General features: G+C 40.6%; 1 protein-coding gene across 8 annotated transcripts in view; it reads left to right on the forward strand.

Annotated features, from left to right (window-relative positions):
* LOC133509598 (regulating synaptic membrane exocytosis protein 1-like) overlaps nt 1-24,340 on the forward strand; it is a 123,321-nt gene that overhangs the window by 56,967 nt on the left and 42,014 nt on the right. For 4 of the 8 annotated variants that reach the window (XM_061836785.1, XM_061836787.1, XM_061836789.1 and 1 more), the window contains exons 7-16: nt 11,134-11,174; nt 14,811-14,924; nt 15,050-15,149; nt 16,421-16,544; nt 18,618-18,664; nt 22,549-22,664; nt 22,741-22,871; nt 23,307-23,478; nt 23,625-23,778; nt 24,106-24,159. In XM_061836785.1, coding sequence (XP_061692769.1) covers nt 11,134-11,174; nt 14,811-14,924; nt 15,050-15,149; nt 16,421-16,544; nt 18,618-18,664; nt 22,549-22,664; nt 22,741-22,871; nt 23,307-23,478; nt 23,625-23,778; nt 24,106-24,159 — 1,053 coding nt within the window. The remainder of the gene's footprint in view (nt 1-11,133; nt 11,175-14,810; nt 14,925-15,049; nt 15,150-16,420; nt 16,545-18,617; nt 18,665-22,548; nt 22,665-22,740; nt 22,872-23,306; nt 23,479-23,624; nt 23,779-24,105; nt 24,160-24,340) is intronic. The other 4 variants (XM_061836786.1, XM_061836792.1, XM_061836788.1 and 1 more) reach the window with 3 other exon arrangements.

Consider the following 24,340-nt stretch of genomic DNA (forward strand, 5'->3'; position numbering starts at 1 on the left):
TCCTATAGGTGCAGAGGGCATGCTACCCTTTTCTGAATGAGGACCATGGTCTAAGATTTAGAGGCGGTGATTCTCATCCATCTGATCCACACTCGGTTGTGAACCACACCAATGAGACTTATAGATCATGGCCTGATGAAGCTAACAGATTCGCATCATCTGAAAAAAGGAGAGATACAATACTGACAACATTAAGTTGGACCACTCTATGCCTCAGCGGTGCCTAGAAATTCTCACCATAAAAATTCTGAACAGAATCGGTGACAAAGGACAGAATCTAAGAAACGACTTCCTGATAAACCCTCCTCTCCAGCACATCTGAATAGACCTTATCAGGAAGGCTGAGGAGTGTGATGCCCCTACAGTTGGAATATATCCTCCGGTCCCATTCCTTAAAAAGGGTGACCACCACCCCAGTCTGCCAATCCAGAAACACTGTCCTCGATGTCCATGCGAAGTTGCAGAGGCATGTCAACCAGGACAGCCCCACAACATCCAGAGACAACCTTACGACCAGAGCTCTGGTTTGTCACCTTAACAATGGAGGTGCGGAACAAGAGAAAAGTTCTGTTGGTGGTCAGAGTTGAAACTGCTTCTGACAGGGCATTCTGCCAGACATTCCCAGCAAAAACTCACAATATGTTTGGGCCTGCCACGTCGGACCGACATCTTCCCCCACCATCGGAACCAACTCGCCACTATGTGGTGATAAGTTGACATCTCCACCTCGCTTTTCACCCGAGCGGCCAAGACATATGGCCACAAGTCCGATGACATGACCAGAAATTCGATCATCGAACAGCGACCTAGTGTGTCCTGGTGCCAAGTGCATGTGTGACGATCCTAATGCTTGAACATAGTGTTCATTATGGACAATCCGTGATGAGCACAGAAATCCGAAAAGCGAACACCGCATGGGTTTTGATCAGAGCACCGTTCCTTCCAATCACGCCCTTCCAGGTCTCACTATCGGTACCCGCATAAGCATTGAAGTTGAAAAGAAAACGATAGAGTCCCCAGCGGTAGCACTCTCTAGCACCTCCACTTAGGAGTCCAAAGAGAGTGGGTATCCTAAACTTTTGTTTGGTGCAAAGGCACAAACAACAGTTAGGACCCGTCTCCCACCCGAAGGCGGAGGGAGGCTACCCTCTCGTCCACCGGAGTCAACCCCAACTTACAGGCACCGAACCACAGGGCAATATGAATACCCACACCTGCTTGGCGCCTCTCAGCGTGGGCAATTCCAGTGGAACAGAGTCCGACCCCTCTCAAGAGGACTGGTGCCAGAGTGGAAAAAATAAATGGAAAGTAAAGTAGAAAAACAGCATAAAGTGCAAGAAGTATTGAAAAGTGGAAAAACATAAAGAAAAAAAAAGAAGTTTTCAAGCTGGAAATAAAAACATTCATGGTTATGGCTGACGTTACTTCTGGTGGCAGATTGTTCAATTTTTGTGCAGCATAATTGTAAAATGCTGCTTCACTGTCTTTGTTTTGGACTCTGCAGTCCACTATTCGACCTGAATATCTCGATCTCATAGCTCTACTAGGATTGTATTCCATAAGCAGTCAAGTCTACTTGTGATTAAAGCATGGATCCTCCTTTCCTGGTCTTCAAGTATATGCAAGTATTCACTCTGGATGTATTATTCAGATGGTCAAAGGCAGTTTTTGTAATAGATTTGATATCACTGTTGAAAGTCAGGTTGTAAAACCAAGGATTTGGACTTGCTCTATGCTTTTTAACGATATTGAGTCCAGGAATTTATCTATGACAATCCTCTTTTCTTTGTTGGCCAAAATAATGATCTCAGTTGTTGTTTAGATTAATAACACCTTGTCTCATCCAGGTATTTATCTGATTTAGACAGTGACTCAACACCTCAACTGAACTGTTGTCATCTGGAGACATCGCTTTGTACAGTGAAGAAAATAAGTATTTGAAAACCCTGCTATATTGCAAGTTCTCCCACTAAGAAATCATGGAGGGGTCTGAAATTTTCATCGTAGGTGCATGTCCACTGTGAGAGAGATAATCTAAAAAGAAAAATCTAGAAATCAGAATGTATGAGTTTTTTAACGATTTATTTGTGTGATACAGCTGCAAATAAGCACAGTATTTGAACAAACTGAGAAAACCAATGTTAATATTTGGTACAGTAACCTTTGTTTGCAATTACAGAGGTCAAACATTTCCTGTAGTTGTTAACCAGGTTTGCACACATTGCAGGAGGCATTTTGGCTCACTCCTCCACACAAGATCTTCTCGAGATCAGACAGGTTTCCGGGCTGTTGCTGGGGAACACGGAGTTTCAGCTCCCTCCAAAGATTTTCTCTTGGCTTTAGGTCTGGAGACTGGCTTGGCCAAGCCAGAACCTTGATATGTTTCTTACGGAGCCACTCCTTGGTTTTCCTGTCTGTGTCGGGTCATTGTTATGTTGAAAGACCCAGCCACGACCCATCTTCAATGAGAAAGAGGTTGTTCCCCAAAATCTCTCAATACATGGCCGCGGTCATCCTCTCCTTAATACAGTGCAGTCGTCCTCTCCCATGTGCAGAAAAACACCCCCAAAGCATGATGATACCACCCTCATGCTTCAGAGTAGGGATGGTATTCTTGAGATGGAACTCATCATTCATCTTCCTCCAAACACAGTTTGTGGAATTATGACCAAAACGTTCCATTTTGGTCTCATCTGACCACAAAACCTCCCATGACTCCTCAATATCATCCAAATGGTCATTGGCAAACTTAAGACGGTCCTTGATGTGCTGGTTTAACCAGTGGAACCTTGAGCGGACTCCACGAGGCGATATCTTGCATGGGGCTCCACTCCGATTAAGATTAAGCTTGATTGTATGGGGTGGACAGGTGTTTTTATGCAGCTAACAACCTTACACAGGTGCATCTGATTCAGGATACATAGAATGGATGTGGACTTTTAAAGGCGGACTAACAGGTCTTTGAGGGTCAGAATTCTAACTGATAGACAGGTGTTCAAATACTTATTTACAGCTGTCTCACACAAATAAATCATTAAAAAAAATTGTGATTTCTGGATTTTTCTTTTTAGATTATCTCTCTCACAGTGGACATGCACCTACAATGGAAATTTCAGAGCCCTTCATGATTTCTAAGTGGGAGAACGTGCAATATAACAGGGTGTTCAAATACACATTTTCTTCAGTGTATAACTGTGCATCAACAGTAAAGCTATGATAATCATAATTAAAGGTCTGAAAAATTTGACCCAAGTGTCAAGCGTTAAGAGTAAAAACTACACAATGAAAAATCTACTCAATTTCTGAATTAATCATGATTACCTTGCATTATTTTTTTAAAATCAGAGCATGAACATCAATATTAAAAAATGCCCACGTGCAAATTCTTGTTTGTGCGTGTGTGTGTGTGTATAGAGTGTATATGAGATTACCACATACCCGAAGAGATGCATGTTTTACAGTTATTTGGTGATAAAAATAGGGCTAATTTGGGTTAATATGCACAGCCAAACCAACAACAAAACATCTTCAGTCCACCACAAATTTTTTTTTCAAGTTAGAAGTGGGCTAAAATATTCACTTTTTGGCAGACAATGCCAGACAAATACTAAAATGAGTTAAAGGTGCTCTTCACCTTAATGTAAAAACGAGTCACGGGATGTTGTTTTCAATATTGACTACGATATTTCCTATAACGTCATCGCGTAAGCACATTGATTAGCCAGGATGGATAATCTAGTGTTAATACCTATGCCTAGGAAGGTCAATAGATCCAATTGAATAGAAAATGTTACGTGACTTCCACGTGTCGTTTGACTGGTGAACTAGACTGAAATGTCCCTAGCTCTTTATTTGGACTGACGTGTTGTCGAAATAGTTGGTAGATACTGTGTTACCTCTACTTATAAAATTAATTCATTGCAGAAGTCGTTTCATCGTGTGAATTTTCCATAAATAGAAGTGCTTTTACATGTAAATAGCTTTATCCGTCCCAAACCCCCGACTCACCCCCCTAACTCAAAAATAAGGATTCAATGTACAATATTTAAAAAATAAGGAAATTTCTGTTAATTTACCTTTGGCGTTTGTCAACTATGCGAAGAGTAGGTGAGAAGCAAAAGGTATCGTGGGATGGAGGAGGGGGCAAACATTTGACAGCTAAGAAAAAACACGTACGCTTGTACGCATGCGCACAACTTAATTCCACTAAAGATTATTGGGGGCCAGGGTGAAGAAAGATGGAAAAAAATGAATGAAAAACTCCTGAAAATGTTTTATTTTACCAATGTGCGCTAGTGTATGACAGCGTGTGAAAGAGCTAGCGTGTGATTCTGTGACACTTGAATGTCCAAGGGAAATGAAAAGCATCATGGGTAAAGATCGAAGTCCGTCCCTCCTAGCCAATGGGATGCCAGGAAGATGCTACAGCGATAGCCAATGGGATGCCAGGAAGATGCTACCGCGATAGTCAATGGAATAGAAGCTCTATTGCACCACTTTTAAACCAAGATTCAGGATGTTTATGTTCCGTGGAATTTGGGGGCTGCAAATCGAGCGTCGATTTTTCTCTTTCGTATCCTGAATTTTGCTTCATAACTCTAGTCAACATTTTTTTGAGGTGGCGTTTTGTACCCTGAATTTTTTGTTACTGGATACCTTCCAAAGTAGAGGTCCCACTGTTGTACGAAAGAAATGTATACCTAAAAGTGGCGGCACGGTAAAGGAGCTGTAGAAAGTTCGCCTCACAGTTCTGAGGACCAGGGTTCAATCCCGGCCCGTCTGTGTGGAGTTTGCATGTTCTCCTCCATGGGTTTTCTCCGGCCACTCCAATTTCCTCCCACATCTCAAAAATACGCAACATTAATTGGACACTCTAAATTATACCCTGCCTCCTGCCCGATGACAGCTAGGATAGGCCGCAGAACTCCCGCGACCCTTGTGAGGAAAACCGGTTAAGAACTTGGATGGATGGATGTATAGATGAAAGTAGTGAGTGACATTTAAATTATTGTAACTGAGTAAAAGGCTCATCCCTTTTTTCCCCCAACTATGACCGGTGCAAGCAAGTCACCAGTAACACGCCATCATCACCCACAGTGTTACACTAAACCGAAATCATTACACCACAGCAAACAGAACAGCACAACCAGTAGACATCAAAGCAATCAAAACAATGGGTGAATAAATCCAATCCAATCCATTTCTGAGCTGCTTATCCTCACGAGGGTCGCGAAAGTGCTGGAGCCAATCCCAGCTATCATTGGCAGGAGTCAGGGTACATTCTGAAATGGTTGCCAGCCAATCGCAGGGCACATGGAGACAGACAACAGTCAAACCCACAATCACACCGAAGGGCACTTTAGAGTGTCCAGTTAATGTTGTGTGTTTTTGGGATGTGGGAGGAAATCTGAGTGGCCGGAGAAAACCCACATAGGCACGAGGAGAACATGCAAACTCCACACGGGCGTGGCCGCGATTTGCACCCCGGTCCTCAGAACTGTGAGCCAAACGCTCCACAGCTCCTCCACCGTGCCGCCTGAGTGAAGAAACAATGGATAGGATTGCAATTACGCCATCTTGTGTGTCACAAAAATCCCAAATTAATCTAAAATACACTCAACTTTGCATTCTTACTTATTTACCGATCGAGTTTATAGAATGACGGTCTACCTTTAGTCTTGGTAAATCAACTAATTGCTGTTCAATAGCACATAATATCAAACTGCTTCAAATCAAGAGAAGCAGTTCTCAAAGTCTTGTAGCTATACCTGTAAAGGTCACACATTAATGACAGAGATATGAAGGCATAAATATAGAATATTCCTGAAAATTTGTTTATTACAAACGTGGGATTTCTTCAATTTCTGTTTAATGGCTCTAGATGATATAAACCTAGTTTCTTGTGGGAGCAAACCGGGTGGTTGAGGTTTAGGAGGCAGGAATGAAAAAGTGTATCAGTTCTTGGGATTCCCATTGACAACTGGGCCATAATCATAGATTCTACAATGTTCAATATGAAGACAATTTTAAATGCAACGTTTGTTCTCTGTACATTTTTTTGGGAGAAGAATCGCACTGCATGTAACCTGTGCTGGAATTAACACACAATGCATGCCTCGAGCCAGAGCCAGCAGCCTGTCTGTCATTGTGACCAGTGTGCATGTAAACAAGTGTGTCTTTGACTGTCTGCATGTTTGTGTGTCTCTAAATGCTTTGCTAAGTGTCATATTATATTGTTTTCAGCTTGGCCCTAAGGAAGTGAGTTGGTAGTGACAGTCGCTCTGAAGAGTGTACATGTGTGTGCATGTTTGTGTGTTTATGATGGCTCTATTTGACCCCTTTTGATTCCTGTGTTTAACTTGTGTGTGACATAGCAAATTGTCCTACAGCCCTAGAAGCCACAGCTGTTAACGCTCTAACATTGTTATTTCAAAGTGGGGTGATGCCACATCACAGCTAAGCATTATTTGAAACTAGAGCTCATTGCTACACAGCTCACAGCAAAAACAAGGAACCATATTTTTACTAATTTTATAATGCTTACAAGAATTGGGATTATTGATGTTAATACAACCTAACAGTCCCTGCTTTGAGAGAAGCTGACTTTTGTGATTTAGGAATGCAATGTGTTGAGTTGTATAATTTGGATAAAGGCTCAGAAATTATCCCCTCCATACGATTAGATGAAGTAAGCACAATTAATATGCATATAGCTTTCAATCCATCCATTTTCTCTACCACTTACCCTTACTAGGGTCACGGGAGTGCTGGTGCCTTGCCACTTGACTCTGGGCAAGAGGCAGGGTACACAGTGAACTGGTTGCCAGCCAATCGCAGGGTACACATAAACAACCAACCATCTGCACTTACATTCACACCTATGAGCAATTTCGAGTTTTCCATTAAACTACCATACTTGTGGGAGGAAACCCTCGCAGGTACAGTTAGAACATGCAAACTCTCCATAGTCGAGGCTGGATTTGAACCTAGGTCCTCAGAACTGTGAGGCAGATGCTTCTTAAAAGTGCAAAATGTGTTTGAATCTTTGCTGTGATCCCTTGACTGTGTGAATTTTGTGTGTGAATGTGCTAAGCAGTTGTCCACTGTTGCATCATATAGTTTTCATTTTAGTAATCAATGTTGAAGGATTGGCTATATGCCCACTATATGTTTTACAAACCATGCTTTTTTTTGTACTGTATTTCTTAATTCACCCTGTATATTTCATACTAGTTAAAAACTAGTGACTAGTGTCTGTCACACAAATTCTTTTGTTTGAAAATTATTTAACCGTATTTCATTTCATCATTCAAAAGACAAGCTCCAAATATCCATCCGTCTATTATACTCATTGGGGTCACTGTCAGTAAGAACCTATGCCAGACTTTGGGGTTATGCTCCAGACTGGTTGCCTGCCAATTGCAGAGCAAATATGAACCACCAAATGTTGTTCAAATGTTCTATTTTGGAGTAGCATGCTGTCGCAGCTATAAAGCGTTCAATCTCGGCTCTGCCTGTGTGGAGTTTGCATGTCCTCGTGCCTGCGTGGGTTTTCTCCGGGCACTCCGGTTTCTTCTCACATCCCATAAACATGCATTAATTGAACACTCCAAATTGCCCCTAGGTGTGATTGTGAGTGTGACTGTTGTCTGTCTCCATGTGCCCTGCGATTGGCTGGCAATCAGTTCAGGGTGTACCCCGCCTTCTGCCCGATGACAGCCAAGATGGGCTCCAGCACTCCCGTGACCCTTGTAAGGATAAGCGCCTAAGAAAAAGGATGGGTGGATGGATGGCTGTCCTATCTTTGGCGGGAGTGTGGATTAATTGGTTAGACCATTGGCCTCCCAGTTCTGTGGTCAAGAGTCCAAATCCCGGCCTTTTCTATGTGGAGTTTGCATGTTCTCCACGTGCCTGCTTGAGTTTTCTCTGGGCACTCTGGTTTCCTACCACCTCCCAAAAGCATGCATTCATTGGAGACTTTAAATTGGCCTTAGGTGTGATTGTGAATGTGAGTGTTTTCTCTCTCTATGTGTCCTCTGGTTGGCTGGCAACCAGTTCAGGTGTACTCGGCCTCCTGGCCAACGGCATCTGGGATAGGCGCCTGCACTCCTGTGACCCTAGAGTGGATAAGCAGCTTAGAAAATGGATGTTAAATTTAGCAAATTCTGGAGATATTGACGTAAAAGGTTTCACAGCATAATCAAGATATTCCATCACATCGCATCACAAGGCAGACAGTTTTTCAGGTTTCACTTAATAATACAGTGCATCCAAGCAGTGTACACAAGCCTGCGACGTGATTGCTGTAGTTTCGGCAGAAGTCAAAAGTTACATACAACAGCAAGCATTATGACACTGAGCAGGTGGAGGATATGTGGTGTGTTTGAGCAGGCTTTACTGTACTGTATACACTACAGCATGGCAGCAAGACACTGCTTCCCTTTTTAGCTTCAGACTAAGACAGGATCAATTTTGAAATGTAGTTGCTGGTAGCTGAGAGGCATGCAGGCTTTTAAAACATTTGACTTTTTAAAATCATTGTGAGATAACAATAGAAACACATGCATGCAAGTACGTAAACACACACACACACACACACAAGTATGCTGCAGGTGATACATATCGTATACAGTAAATATTTATTGTACAGCAGCAGCTATGTAAAAACATCATCTTAAACACGAGCAGGTCTAACACTGAAAAGCAAACATTGTCACAGTATTTTGAAAAAACGACTCCATAAATTATTTGCAGACAATACACAGTACATATCATTTTGACAGCAAAAGTTTTTCCAGTACTGTGTATTTTCTGTTATACTTATCGGGTTGTATTAGAGTTTATGCTAAAAAAGTAGGGACCATTTTTATTTTACCAACCTGTTCAAATGGGTTTTTCCTGAATTTCAACATTAATGTTTCAATTTCTATCAATGGAGGTAACCAATTAAGACGAGACTGGAAATCAGAACCATGTTCTTCCTTCTGCCAAGTGTGATCTTGAGCCATATATTAATGCACTCAAGTGCACATACAAATATAGACAAAGTACAAATGTAAGTTCTGGTTTTATTTTTAAAAGAGGTTAGGTGTCAGGGGTACAGAAGGCCTGTATTTGTATACATTTACAGTACAATAGTATCTTCAGTATATTATTTAAGAAAATTGTAATTGAAACTCATCCATGGGGTCCTAACGCTACGTGTCCAGGCCTTTTCAAGACTGCGAACATAACTTTATCAACCACGTGGCCCGACCACTGCACAAACTTAAGTTCATGCTTGAGTTATGAAACTGAGAATTTAGTTTGTTTTAAGATTACATAATGCTACTATAAGCTGTCACAAGCCATTCTCCTCATAGTCAGCCTGCTCCTAGGGATGCTCGCCTCTGTTGTACTCTTATTTTACTGTATGTCATAACAAAGGCGTTCAAGTGCTGCACACATTTCAAGAACGCCTCCCTGCACATGTGAACAGAAGCGAGTACAGCTGCGAGAATAATATTTTTAGATAGAGATATAATATTTTTCATCACTGTCTGCAATATTATATAGATTAATATAGTAGCCTGAAACAGTTTTAACATGGATTTTCCGCACTAATTTCCTTCTTTTGTAACTCTTTTTGTGGAACAAATTGTTTTAGATTGGTTTCTTGGATTCTTTTCTGAAAAAAGATCTGAATATATTCATGCATTATTTGTCCACAATTTGTGGTTTATGGTATAAAAACAACATACTGTATTTAGAATTCAAACAGCAGAAATGGTCAGTTGGAATAATGGCATTGTCCCAATTGAACATCAATTTTACTGCATCAGTAATATTTGATCAAAATAATAAAATAATTCTTTACAAACATTCTTTACTGCCATGAAAAAGTAATTACAGTCCATCTTCGTAATACAATTTCTCAACTAAAATTGAATGATGTACGACAAAGGAATGAAAAGAAGGATTTTACTTTTGCCATTGGGGAGTCAGGGTTCGAATCCCTCTGCAGACAAAACTAACCAGTATTTAGATGTTGGCGTGAATACTGTGAGCAAGGCATCAAAGGATAACTTAGCCTGACTTTAGCCTACATACAACAAAGTGAAGATTACCTTTCACTGATGAAAAATGAAAATGGTCCAATAAACATGCACCAATAAAACACTCCACCTTTAAGTTTGGTGAGAACTGAGCAAAAAGGAAAATACTGTAAAGCTAAAGAAAAATCCATCCATCCTTCCATTATCCACCGCTTTTCCGGGTCGGGTCGCGGGGGAAGTAGCTTCTACAGGGATACCCAGACTTCCCTTTCCCCAGCCACTTCTTCCAGCTCTTCCGGAGGGATCCCAAGATGTTCCCAAGCCAGCCGAGAGACATAGTCTCTCCAGCGTGTCCTGGGTCGTCCTCGGGGTCTCTTTCCAGTGGGACATGCCCGGAACACCTCACCAGGGAGGCGTCCAGGAGGCATCCAAATCAGATGCCCCAGCCACCTCATCTGGCTCCTCTCAAAGCGGAGAAGTAGCGGCTTGACACTGAGCCCCTCCCAGATGACCGAGCTTCTCACCCTATCTCTCAGGGGGAGCCCGGACACCCTGCGGAGGAAACTCATCTCAGCCAGTTATTTTCAAAACAGTTCTGGTGAATTACACAGAGATCTTATAACTGTACTGTGTTTCTATTGCTGACTAATATACTATACTTCACAACATTTCAAACAGATTTTGTGTGACTTTAGATTTGTCCAGAGGTTATTGATTAAATTCTAAATTTGGAGCGGTTCCATTTCTCTATGAAGGTTTTGTTTTCATTCTATTTTTTCCACCACACTGCTTGAACAGTGATGTACACAACGTACCAAATGTTGTTTTTTTTTCTAATTTAGTACAGAGCAGCTCATAAGGATCACATTACATCTCTTTATCACACCCCTTCCAATACAAATCTAAACCTGAATGTTCCATGAATTGTAACCCCACTAAAAATATATTCCAAATGAGGTTCCAAATTTGGGAAGAAGGACCTAGGATTGGCTTTTTTTTATTTTTTTTTTGCAAATTTTACACAGTATAGTATAGATCTAAGGGTCATTGAAAAGGTTGTCTTGGTTTCACTTGAACAAAGCCCATCTTCCTCTTACAGGCGACTGGGAGTGCTACCCTCATGATCCCACTGTATGGCACGTAAGTATTTCTCAACTCAAATGCAGTCCATTCAACTTTATTTCAAGAGCACAGGGCTGTCAACTAATTTTTTTGTCAAGGACCACATTGTCATTTAAATTTTCTTCAGTGGGCCATTATGACAATGAAACCATACCTTTTCATATCCTTTCAAATATGCAACAAATTGAGGGAAAACTAGCTATAAAATTAGATTGAGAATAGTTTGCTCAAGTATTGATCAAGTTACCGTAAAAAGGGGAATAGTTGAAAAATAATGCCACATTTCAACATTATTTTTGATTACATTTGACAGTTGTGAATGTTTATTCAGATTTTAGCAAGAATCATGCAAATTGACACACATGATTTTCTTTTGTAGGGCACATAAAGGCTCCGTCACACCATGACGTTCTGGTCAACGTCCTCTGAACATTTCAATCGTTCTATTTTTCAGCGTTCTCAAACGCGGATGACACATCTGGCGTGTGATTAACGTGTGTCTAACGCATGACTTAGCGTGTGTCCAACGCACAAAAAGCATGTAACAGTGACCAAATAAGGTACCCCTAAAAACCATTAGCGTGTGCAAACGCATCATTGGGGCGCGACGAGCGATTTGTCAACGTAAGACGAGAGTGTTGAGCGTGTGACCAATGGGTGAATAACGACAGAAAAGCGTTTTGCTGGCGTGGAATTTTTACAGTGGAATCGGCACTAAAACATTGGAAAGTTCAAAGTCACTTCAGTTGTTGTCGTGAGTTAGAACAGTGCCGCCGAGAAGAAAAAAAGTTTGGGCGCGGACTTCAGCAACTAGCGCTGCTAGTAAGAAAGCTAAGCCTCTTTCATCACGAGCAATGTGTTTGGAGGAAAAACAACAGCAGGAGGAAGAGCACGTCGCGAAGTCACGCACCATGTGACACCCCCTGTAGACCCTAAACACCTTACAAACCCCAGTGAGGACGGTCCGACAAAGAGACAAAAGAAGCAGAGAAAGGATTGTAGGATCCTGGACCGGGATGTTGAGGATAGTCTGGTGGAGTTTTTCCGTGAAAACAAACTGCTGCTTTCTGGATCTTCCATAGTAGGTGCTCTCTACTGTACCTTAATATTAAATGGACCTTGCTTACAAAGCATCGGTTTATATGCCCATATGCATGGACGTTCGGGAAACGCACAAATGACGCTCAATGTACTCCAAACGACGTTCGTTTGACTTTAGTTATATGCTGTGTGCGCTACGGGATTGTTCAGTGGTCGTTCACAGGTCGCCAGTGAGTCGTTCACTGCAAAGCCAACGATTAAGTAACAACCATGTAAAGCTAGAGTTACGACTGACTAACGACAGCCAAATGCGTGCAACGCTTGGCGAACCTTAGTAAAATGTTCCATGAACGTTTTGAACGTTCTGCAGCGTTTAAAAACGTTGATGAACGCTGGTCTCGGTGAGAACTTTTGTGCATGTTCAAAACTTTTTTTCCGGACCGGCGTTCTCCGGCGATTCCCTGCGATCATTGACGTTCACTAGCGTTCAAACAACGCTCTTCTGGAGCTATCCCGACGACCATGGGCGACTACCAACGTTTCCTCAAACGCTATAGAACGCTGACCAGAACGGGGCCATACAATTATGTGGTAGGCCACATGTGGCCCACAGGCCTTGAGTTTGATACTTATGCTGTGACACAACACTTGCAGCTGTAACAACTTGCTGTATGTAAAACATCCATCCGTTATCTGAGTCATTTTTCCTCATAGGGATTGCGGGAATGCTGGAGCCAGTCCCAGCTATCTCCGTGCAGGAGGCAGGGTTCACCCTGAACTGGTTCTCAGCCAATCACAGGGCACATAGAGACAAAGAACCAGTCGCACTCACAATCACACCTAGGAGCAATTAATGTTGCATGTTTTTGGGATGTGGGACGAAAATTAAGTCCCTGGAGAAAACCCGCAGATGCACGGGGAGAACATGCAAACTCCACACAGGCGGGGCCGGGATTAGGACCCCGGTACTCAAAACAGTGAAGCAGACGCTCTAGGTAGTAGCACTGTTGTTCCACCCAATAATGCCATAATAAAGTCATAGTTTCTGGAATTATTCCGATGAAAAACATTTCCATAATATCAGTACACAAACAAATGAAAACCAGTACAATCTTGCGCAGCATGACAATGTATTCCTTGCTGCCTACATAAAACACCGATCCATCCATTTTCTTACCCGCTTATCCTCACAATGGTCGTGAGAATGCTGGAGCCTATCCCAGCTCTCAACGGGCAGGAGGTGGGGAACACCCTGAACTGGTTGCCAGCCAATCACAGGGCACATGGAGACAGACAACAGTCGCACTCACAATCACACCTAGGGGCAATTGTTGCATGTTTTTGGGACGTGGGAGGAAACCGGAGTCCCTGGAGAAAACTCACACAGGCATGGGGAGAACATGCAAACTCCACACAGGGAGGCCTGGGATCGAACCCTGGACCTCAGAACTGTGAGGCCAACACTTTCCAGCAGCTCCACCATGCCACGCCAGCAAACCAAAGTGAGACTCACAATAAAATGCTAATTCTTTCTCGCTAATCACATAAAAGGACTTTCACACCAAGTATTACACAACATCTCATTTCATGGCTGCCTGCATAAAACATGAAAGACCAAAAATAAAGTAAGAATCATTCAAATATCAAACGATAGCAGCTTGGTGGATGACGAGTAAGCACATGTGTTTCACAGTTCTGAGCACTGGGGTTCAAATTCGCCCTCGTGTGTGTGGAGTTTCCATGTTCTCCCCGTGTTTGCGTGGATTTTCTCCGGGCACTCTAGTTTCCTCCCACATCCCAAAAACATGCATAGTTGGTTGATTGAAGAATCTAAATTCCCCATAGCTGTAATTGTGAATGATTGTTTGTTTATATGTGGCCTTCGATTAACTGGCCAGTTCAGGGTATACCTCACCCCTCGCCCTAAGGATAAGTCGTACAGAAAATGGATGGATAAGTAAAATAATAGTTTATAATTAAAATGTACAAGTACTCCATTTACAATCCCATTAAGCATACAAGAGGTCTGTTTCACACCCTTTGTTGTTTATGTTGTGTAGAACTTTGTAGTGGATGAGAAAGAGGAACCAGATTGAAGTCTTCAACGACTGGTATGAGATCATAAGTGTCACGCAGAAATTGTTGAAATTGGAATTTTGCTATCACAGCATGCACGACGTCACTGACGTTTGCTTCAAGAGTTTGAAAGTAAACAAACAACTGCAGTCGTCTAACAGCTGATTGTCTGTTGCCAAGCAACACAAATTCAAAAGATTTTTTTTCACTATTACTGTTCCATTCAGTCCTCTCTTTGTTTTACTGTTGGGCCACATCCCTCTCATATCTCCTTCAGGAATGCATTCTGTCCATTTTAAAAATTCATTTTCAAAGACAACAAGCAATTACCACAGCACCAAGAATTCGCTTCAAGTTTCAAATGTAAATTTCAAATTTTATCCAATTCTATTTTGAAAAAAATACTTTGTGGTATCCATCATAAGAAATATGTGTTGTTCTTTTCTCTCATAGCACTTGTTCTTATTTTAATTGTAGCTCAGTGTTATGGGTCAGATCACAGTCACAAGTCTCGCAAGCTCCCGTTTCTTGTTGCAGCATCCTGTAACCTGGCAACCGTCCAAAGAGGGTGACCATCTGATTGGCAGAATCACCCTCAGTAAAAGGAGCACAACCATGCCAAAAGAAGCCGGGGCTCTACTTGGGTTGAAGGTCAGGATGCTACTGGACACTTACCGCAGACATGCACGCAAGATAAACCATTTGGCTTCAGTAGCTTCTCCTAAAGGGTTTCATATATTTTATCTACCTCGTGGAATCCATCTTTCTGTTTGTAGGTGGTCGGAGGGAGAATAACGGAGTCAGGGAGATTAGGTGCCTTCATCACCAAGGTCAAGAAAGGCAGCCTGGCCGATGTTGTTGGACATCTGAGAGCAGGTATACTCAACCTTTGTGAGTCCTCCAAAATACAGAAGAAATCCAAATACTTGTCTTTTCAGGCCTCTTTCAGAAATGGAATGCTTTTCTTGGCTTGCTTTTATTAAGATTTTTTTTTCATAAAATCAGCCCTCACTGGAATGGAAATGCAGTATAAGAGTTAAACATATAGATATAGTACATACTGTATGGTAGTTTTGCTCATGGCAGCAAGCATCAACTGTCACGTCCCATCGGAACGAGAGGAAGGACCCAAATGCAGGAACTCGGAAGACGGAAGGTAGTTCAAGAAGAGACACGTTTATTATATGCAGGGGTCGGGGATCGAGCAGGCAGTCCGGTGCAGATGAGCGGACAAGCAGGAGTCGGTACACGGGAGAACAATCAACGCAGGCAGAGGTATCGAAGGAGTCAGGCTTACGGGGTTGGTCGGAGAACGGACGGAGGTCGGTACACACAGGTTCAGTCAGGAATACGAGAGTGCTGGAACGGGACATAAAGCTCAACGAACTGGCGGAGGACCAGTCGTCACCGGGTCCTATATATACACGGGGGATGATCAGCCCGCATGAGGCACAGGTGTGTGCCTCCCAATTAGCGCAGCCGCACGGGCACCCGCACAGCTCGTGCTGAAGCGGCAGGATCATGACATCAACATTTACACCGTTTCAAACAAAAACCGTCTCATTATGTTCTTCACGGAATTTATATGTCCTTACGTATTTCATCTTAAGGTTTTTTCAAAATACTTTTTGACAATTCCTCACAGTTCAAAACGAAAAACAAAAAAGCAAACTAAATAAATCCTGTTCGATGGTAATTTGAATAATAATGTATTTATTAGATGAACAAACCCATCCATTCATCCATCCATTTTCTGAGTTGCTTATCCTGACGAGGCTCGCGGGTGAGCTGGAGCATATCCCAGCCGTCATTGATGCAGGAGGCGGGGTACACATGAGAACATGCAAACCCCACACAGACAGGGCCGGATTTGAACCCTGGTCCCATGGACTGTGAGGCCAAGGCTATAAGCAGTTGCATCACCATGCCCCAAAACAAACTAGTGGAAAAAAATCATTTTCATAACATACAGCGCACTGCTCAACCTAGCCCTCCTAGAAATGTGCATCTTTATCAGGAACCTGTGGCTTGTAGAAAAACCATCGTGCTGGCAAACCAAAGTGAGACTCACAATAAAATGTTAATTCTTTCCCCCTAATCACATAAAAGGACTTTCATACCAAGTATTACACAACATCTCATTTCAGGGGATGAAGTTTTGCAATGGAATGGGAAACTCTTACCAGGGGCCACCATGAAAGAAGTTTACAACATCATCCTTGAATCTCAAGCTGAGCCCCAAGTCGAGCTCGTTGTATCCAGGCCAATTGGGTAAGTGCTGTTGTTTTTTTTGTTTTTTTTAAAGACAGCTCATGTGACAGAATTGATGAATTGTTTCTTTCTTAGCCAACTGTATCATAAAAGATGCATCTTTAATAGTTTGATTGCGCTGGTGTCCAATTATACCATCTTTTAAGTATGGAAACAAGAGTTCATTTCATATGTCCTATTTTGTAAAATAAAATATGTTTTAAATTAATTCTAAAGTATAATATACAGTGACACAAACAAAAATAGAGATACATATTTCACAGAAAACAAATATAATTACCCAATGCTAAAATATAATATACAGTAACACAAACAAAACTAGACTACATATTTCACAGAAAAAATATAATTACCCACTGCTCTGTTCTGCAATTTATGTGTGTTTATCACAATGATTATTTTTATGATTTTTTTTTATCAACACTAGTATCATTTTAGATATCATGAGTATTGGGCCAAAACCTCTGCTCCCCAAATTTTTCAAACCTAATATTTTTTCACTAATGTTTGTACATTGGTCAGTCTCCACATATGTTACTGCATTTTTCTTTATTTTTATATTTTTACATAGAGTATAATCAACTGAGCTAAAGTGTTGGAAATGGCTTGCTCTCTCTACTCTCCTGAAAAGTGATGGTTTTGGAGTTATGAGGATAATGCTCGACTCAAGCGATTTGAAATAATTTTTCTCAAAATGCATAGTACTTCATGTTATTAGAACAACAATCATAAAAACCATAAAAGATCATCCAGGATAATGTGGTTTCCTTGCAGCATTTTACATTTTAAACAGGAACCAAGGATGAAATGAAACCCCTAAAATGATCATTTTTCTATTTATCTGACATATTTTATTATTCAAAAGATTTTCCCCTTGTTTTTGGTTGACAATATTTTTAACTTATGCAATGTGCATGAATCCATGGGTAACAGTACCAACAACTTCTACAGCTGACATTAATATGCAACAAAGTTATTTTTAACATTATTGACGTTGTCTTTATTGATATTGTATTATCTATGATATTGTTTGAATCCATAACATTAACATACATTTTGGAACACAAAGTTGAATGTATTAATTTCTTTCCAAACACTCACAAAGGGTGTGTAGAAAATATCAGTAAGTAATCCTACCATTGCAATTAGGACCTTTGATCCCTCATGCTTATGGAAATATAGTTTCATATTGCTGATGCTATTTTGCATCCCAAAAAGAGCAATTGTTTCACTTAGCACATCAAGCTCATGTGTAAATTGGCTTTTAATAAAAAAAATCATTGTATTTGTCCATCTCAATTACTGTATTTTTAACTCAAAGTGATGCAAAATGGGAGTATATCAAAGTTGAATTGTTTTCCACAAGCCAAATTAGTCCGTATTCTGAGACAAAATCATTTGATGTTTAAAATGCTCCAAATTTAACAAATCCCGATGATGTTATTTTGGCTGCTGGAATTGATGAAGCACCATTTTAGTTCATTTCAATGATGCGTGCTTTATTAATTTTATCTCTATGGTATGTATCTGTAGTACATTATCATTATTATTATTATTATTATTATTTGTGCATAGTAGTGGAAGAAGGTTGTGTTGACTACATTCTGTATAGATAGAAATTTAGTTTTGGTTACACACAAATGCTAGTTAACGCAGAGATAAATCTATATAAAAAAAAAGGAATCCCATTACAACCACAAGAATACTAAAGTGCATGCAAGAAAGAAAACTGATTCTTCTTCATAAGGGACGTAAGGCTATACAGTAAAAACAATGCTATAACATATAGTATTATCTGCATTGATACATCATCATACTTTGTTTAGTTTTAGTCAAAGAACTTGTTGTGTTTGTCCCCATTCCCCATTTCAATTCCTTAGCTTTCCCATGCCTCTTAACCATGTGATATTTTAGCTTGAACATCTACAATACTAACCTAACTAACCAGTTTGAATACTATTAGCTATTTGAATTAAACATGCAAGGCTCTGCATCCACTACTACTACTATTAACTTTAATGTATGTAAAGTAAACATGCAAATGACTTGTGCATTTTTGTTTTGCTTTTTCAGTGATATCCCAAGAATCCCAGACACATCCCATCCTCCATTAGAATCCAGTGAGTATCTCTCATATCATATAGCGGACGCTCCACAGTAGAACCCAAAAAAATGCCTCAGATTTTGACCCAACTCACTGAGTCGGAACGCATGAGCAAAGCTGAATTCACGTTGAACGCAGAGCCGAGTCAAGCCGAGCGATGTGTAACGCACACGGGTTGGTTTCTGAGAAGCACCACTGTCCACTTCGGATCAGGAACTGAGCACGCACACTTGCCAGTGCGTCCCAAGATTTAAATAAAATCCAGTATTTTCTTTGCCATGGGCCCAAAGGAAGACAGCAGTGCTACCAGGAGCAAAGTAAACAGGGAAGTTGTATGAACCACAGTCGATTTAAGGAAGGATGAAGGATCACTAAGTATGAAAACGGGCTACGTGTTTTTTACTATTCATGCTAACTTGTATCGTATGGCTAAGTTGACTATTTTTATTATCTTAAAAAATAAAAAGGTAATAAAAGGCCGCTAGTGTTGCCAAAGGAGTGACTAGCATTACAAAGCAAAGGCCACAGATAATAGAAGAAATGGAGAAGCTACCGGAGAATTACCCAGTCAAATCATGGAGGGTGACTTCTAAGGGTTAACTCGCCGTCCTTCCTTCCTTCCACATCCATCCACTGATACCTCCATACTGCAACCAAAAAAAGTAAATGATACACATTTAAGTTGCTTGAAATGTATGCATGTTTAATTGTTTAAATATAAGCTGGGCGGCACAGTGGATCAGTTTTCGAGCATTGTCCTCACTGTTCCGAGGACCAGGGTTCGAATCCTGGCCCTTGCTCTGTGGAGTTTGCAGGTTCTCCCCGTGCTTGTGTGGATTTCCTTTGGGCACTCTGGTTTCTTCCCACATCCCAAAAACATGCATTAATTGGAGACTTTAAATTGCTCCCAGGTGTGATTGTGAGAGCGAGTGTTGTCTATCTCTATGTGCCCTGCGATTGGCCGGCAACCAGTTCAGGGTGTACCTCGGCTTCTGCACGATGACAGCTGGGATTGGCTCCAGCACACCCACGACCCCCGTGAAGATAAGTGGCTCAGAAAATGGATGGATGGAATGAAATACATAGTGTACATGTTTCTATGTACATGGGACTTAAAATAGGGATTTACCATAATTTCTCGAGTATAATGCGTCCTGAACCATAATGCGCACCCCAAAAGTTGACCTAAAAAAAAAAAAAATCAGGAAAACCTTTCTACCAATGTACAATGCGCACCCCCAATTTGCTGCTCCCCATTTGCTCAAAATATTAGAAATTATCTGTATTTATATTTTGTTAGGTTTGTACTTGTATTGTTTTGCAAATAACTGTCCGTACAACAATCATTAATAATAATCATTGTGCATGTTCTGATGTAGCGGTAATATAATCTTGGGACAGGCCATGGGACACACTTGTCTTGATCCCTGTAGTTGTCAAAACAGAATCCCTCAACCAACTAAAACAAAGGCTCAATGATGGCATAACATTTTATTGATACTGTTGATAACTCATATTACAGTCTTAAATAAAAAACTATTTAACACTGTTTAACTTGAAAAAAAATGCATTAAATATTTGTGCCTAGTACAATTTATCCTCTACATTACACATCCTTAGCCAAGACTTGAAAAGAAGCATCTCACTCATCTCTAACCTGAAAAATACCCATCGTAGCTGCCTTTGTTGCATCAGTGTCGAACTCATCGATGACTTGGTACAGTTCCGGTGCTTCCTCCATTGAATCATGAAGAGTGATCCTATTTTGCTCCCACAGCAGTCTGCCGTTTGTGAGGAAACATTTTTTGAATCCCAAGAGTTTTGTTTCCTCAGCGCAGCCTCTCACCCGCCATTCGGCTACAATCTGTAGCAGCATTCCTATGTTGTCAGGTCAATGATCTAGAATAACAACTAGACTGCGCACAGTCCGCTTTCACGTGGTAATTCGGCTTCAACCGCCGGTCAAGGCAAAACATTGCTTTGGGTACTATTTCACGTGAAAGTTGACATCCTTTGATATCCTTACAATTGAACATTGTAAAACAATATTGGAATACGTTAGGTTTAGCTTTTTTGGTGTCAATATGGTTAATTCTTGTTGCGCTGTTAGCTGTCAAAACCGCGCAGGCGGTTGCGAAGAAGTAACTTTTCACCGGTAAGTGTGTTTCAGTTTAATGTGAATGAATTTGGAAAATATATCATTACAATATTATGAAGGTCTCTACCTCTCATATGCATGTGTCAATGTATCATTTAAACCTTCCTGGGCATGCTGCAAATGCTTAGATTATATTCATGTCTCTAAAGATCCAAAACATCCAAAGTATATAGATTTATCTCATCGTTTTCCATAACAATGTGTGTATTGTTTATCGTGATTTTTTTTCCCTGACCAGAGGTCAGAGCCTGTTGACCATGGTGGAACCAAAGTTGGATGTAATGTATGGTCTAGTTTTTATTCTACGTCATTGCGTAAGGTGGTCAAAACAACATGAGCTCAAACTACGTAGAAATGAGTGTAATGGAAACAAACAAACAAAAAAAAAAACAAAAACAGCAACCATTTCAAATGTGTGCGCTCTCCCGTTTTTTTTTTTTTTAATGTTCTCATGACGCTCATATTGTGTAGTTTGACCTCACGTTCTTTTGATACAAACCTCAACGATTGATGTGAGCTATCGTTGTTTTGGACTGTCGCGCTACTTCCGGGTTACCGGCATCATTGGCATGAGTGATGACATTTCTTTTAAAAGCATCTGCACAACTAGCCATTGTAGTCGACATTTTTTGTCTTAGTTTAAGTTAAAACAAACTCACGGGCAGTCGTTTCTTATCTTTGGTTCAGTAGCAACAAGCATGGTATGCTAACGAAAGTAAAATGCAAGCTCACTGAGGTCCTCAGTGAGCTCAGGTTGGGGGCCCACATTACATTAATATATTTAAATGTATAACATAAGACATCGAATATCATATCGAAATGTATATGTATACCTTTTTAACACTCTATGGACACCTGTATATGACTATACAATGTGATTGTATTTTTATTTTTCATCCATACCTAAATATAATGCGCTCTATTAAGTTTTTGAAAATATTTTTGGAAAAATTTACACATTATTTTTGAGAAATTACGGTATTATTTGAAGGTTGGGAACAGATTAAACTGATTTACATCATTATCGATGGGGAAAAAAAATGGTTCAGAGGTTGAACCAATTGGTCTTTGAACACTTCACAAGTAAGAGTTATGTCTGAACTCTGAGGAATAAAGAATAAATAATCTTGTGAACATTTGTGTAATTTTCATGCAAAGGCCTGAAACAACACAGGAGCCATCTGACAGTTTTCACAAGCTACTTCGTCCAAATTGAGATGCTGCTATACTCTCCTTTAAAAGCACTCACGCTCAAGCCGGTATGCACACAATGTGTAATGCCAGATACATTTGCAATTTCTTTTGCCTTTATGAAGCTTCATAGTCAGTCCAAACCCATTTTTAGGGTTAGCTGACCGACCCTAACCCTAACCCTTGTCAGTAACGGGAATAAAAAAAAAAATTATGGATCATGTCACTTTGTTCCATAAAAGGTGCATGTTTCAACCTGTAAAAGTCTGCTGATCTGTCACCAAATACAGCTGTTAGGGGTTTGTGAACATAGTAAGTCCAAATTTATACAATTTCAAATCTAAAATCACCAGAACCAAGTAAAAACACACAAACAAACTTCAGTTAGTCTTTTTTTTGTAAGCAAAAGATGATAGAAAAAAGAATATATACTCCACGCAATGCAAAAACTCCAATGCATAACGTTTTGTTTTCTTTTACCATCAACATCTGCTCCATCGTAAATTCTCTAGGTTTTCAAAAAAACGGTTTTGTTTCTTTTGACTTCATAGCAGGTTCGAGTTCATTTGAGTCCCAGAAGATGGAGAGACCATCTGTAAATCTCTTATCTCCCAGCAGTCCAAGAATGATTCTTGACGCTCCACAACTAATGCCAGGAAAACTTTCTGTGAGTGTGTATGTGCTGGAACTCAGAGTTGCGTGTTTGACATTGGGAATTCTCTAAACGTGTATTTGTACTGCAGGTGAAGCTGTGGTACGACAAAGCAGGACACCAACTAATAGTCAACGTGCTTCAGGCGATCGAACTCTCTCTACGGCCCGATGGCCGACCCAGAAGCCCATACGTTAAAATGTACTTCCTTCCTGATCGCAGGTACCGGTGTCATATCTTCGAGTTATACGGTGAAGTAATGCCCAATCGCTAGAAATTCATTTGAGGTCAATGTCGATATTCGGTGGGTTTAAATTCCGATAACCGATTAATCAACCAATTAATTTTCAAAAACTGTAATTTATAAAAGAAATTCTTTATTGGTCCCTTAGCACTTAAAACAATAAAGACATGAATTACAAGCAGAACATTTGACTGTTTTGCAATGTGTTTAACAGCACATTGAGAAAAATTGGCTGATTTGCTCGTGTAAAAATATCTGCAAAAATCAGTTTTGAAAATGGCTAATATCGAACAATTAAATCAGGCGGGCCCTACTATGAAAGGACACTTTCTAAAAGTGTTCACAAAGAGATTATTTTTGTTTAATGGACACATAAAAATCTTGCAATTTGTGTTTGGATGTCTTTAAAACAGTGACAAGAGTAAACGCAGGACAAAAGCAGTGAAGAAGACCTGTGAACCCAAATGGAATCAAACCTTCCTCTACACTCACATCCATCGTAGGGATTTTCGCAACCATATGCTGGAGCTGACAGTGTGGGACCAGCCCAGGTCACCAGAGGAAGACAGCGTCTTTATGGGAGAAGTAATATGCACACAAGATAAGACATAAGATTTACATCAACAGCAGTTGTTCAAGTATTCCATTTCTTTTGAAGTAAAAACAAAACATTTTCATTGTCTTGAAATCAATCATTTGCCTTATTTAGAATGAATACTTTGACTTGACAGATCCTTATCGAGCTGGAGACGGCCTTACTGGATGACAAGCCACACTGGTATCCCCTCCAAACGCATGACGTCTCCTCCATACCGCTCCCCCGACCTTCTCCGTATCTGCCTCGCCGACACATACACACAAACAACCCTGGCAGGAAGCTGCAGCGTAAGTTTTGCATGCCTGTGTCTACACATGTACTTTTTTCCGATGGGTTTTTTAAGCTCTGTCGAATCTTCTGTGTGTGTTTGCGTGCACTGGAAAAGAGTTTTTTTTTTTTATTTTTTTATTATTATCAGTCATTGGCTTTGTACTGTTCACTGTACTATATACTTTATGTCAATGTTAATGTCTGCTTTTACTTCCCTTCCCTAATACTTTATGTGTACTGGAATGGATGCATGCCTGCGTGTGTGCGTGTGTGTGGGTGTGTGGTGTGCACGTGTGTTGATTGCATGTGTGTGTGTTTTTGTATGTGTGTGCCTGTGTGTGTAGGTTCACAGCGCGTAACAGAGCCTGAATTTGAGGGTACAGCTGTAGTTTCTAAAGGTTGGTGGGGACTGTTTCCTTATATAATGCAATTTTTTAGTCATTTTTTTCAAGTCTTTTTTTTTTTTGTTTCCTCATAAAAGGAATCAAAAGCCAGGGAAGATTTATATCAAACATAAAATAGAGACAGACACCCATCATGTGACCATACAACACTTTCACCTGTAAACTGCAATGTTGT

Source organism: Syngnathoides biaculeatus, chromosome 12, assembly GCF_019802595.1.
Source record: "Syngnathoides biaculeatus isolate LvHL_M chromosome 12, ASM1980259v1, whole genome shotgun sequence".
Lineage (NCBI taxonomy): Eukaryota > Metazoa > Chordata > Actinopteri > Syngnathiformes > Syngnathidae > Syngnathoides > Syngnathoides biaculeatus.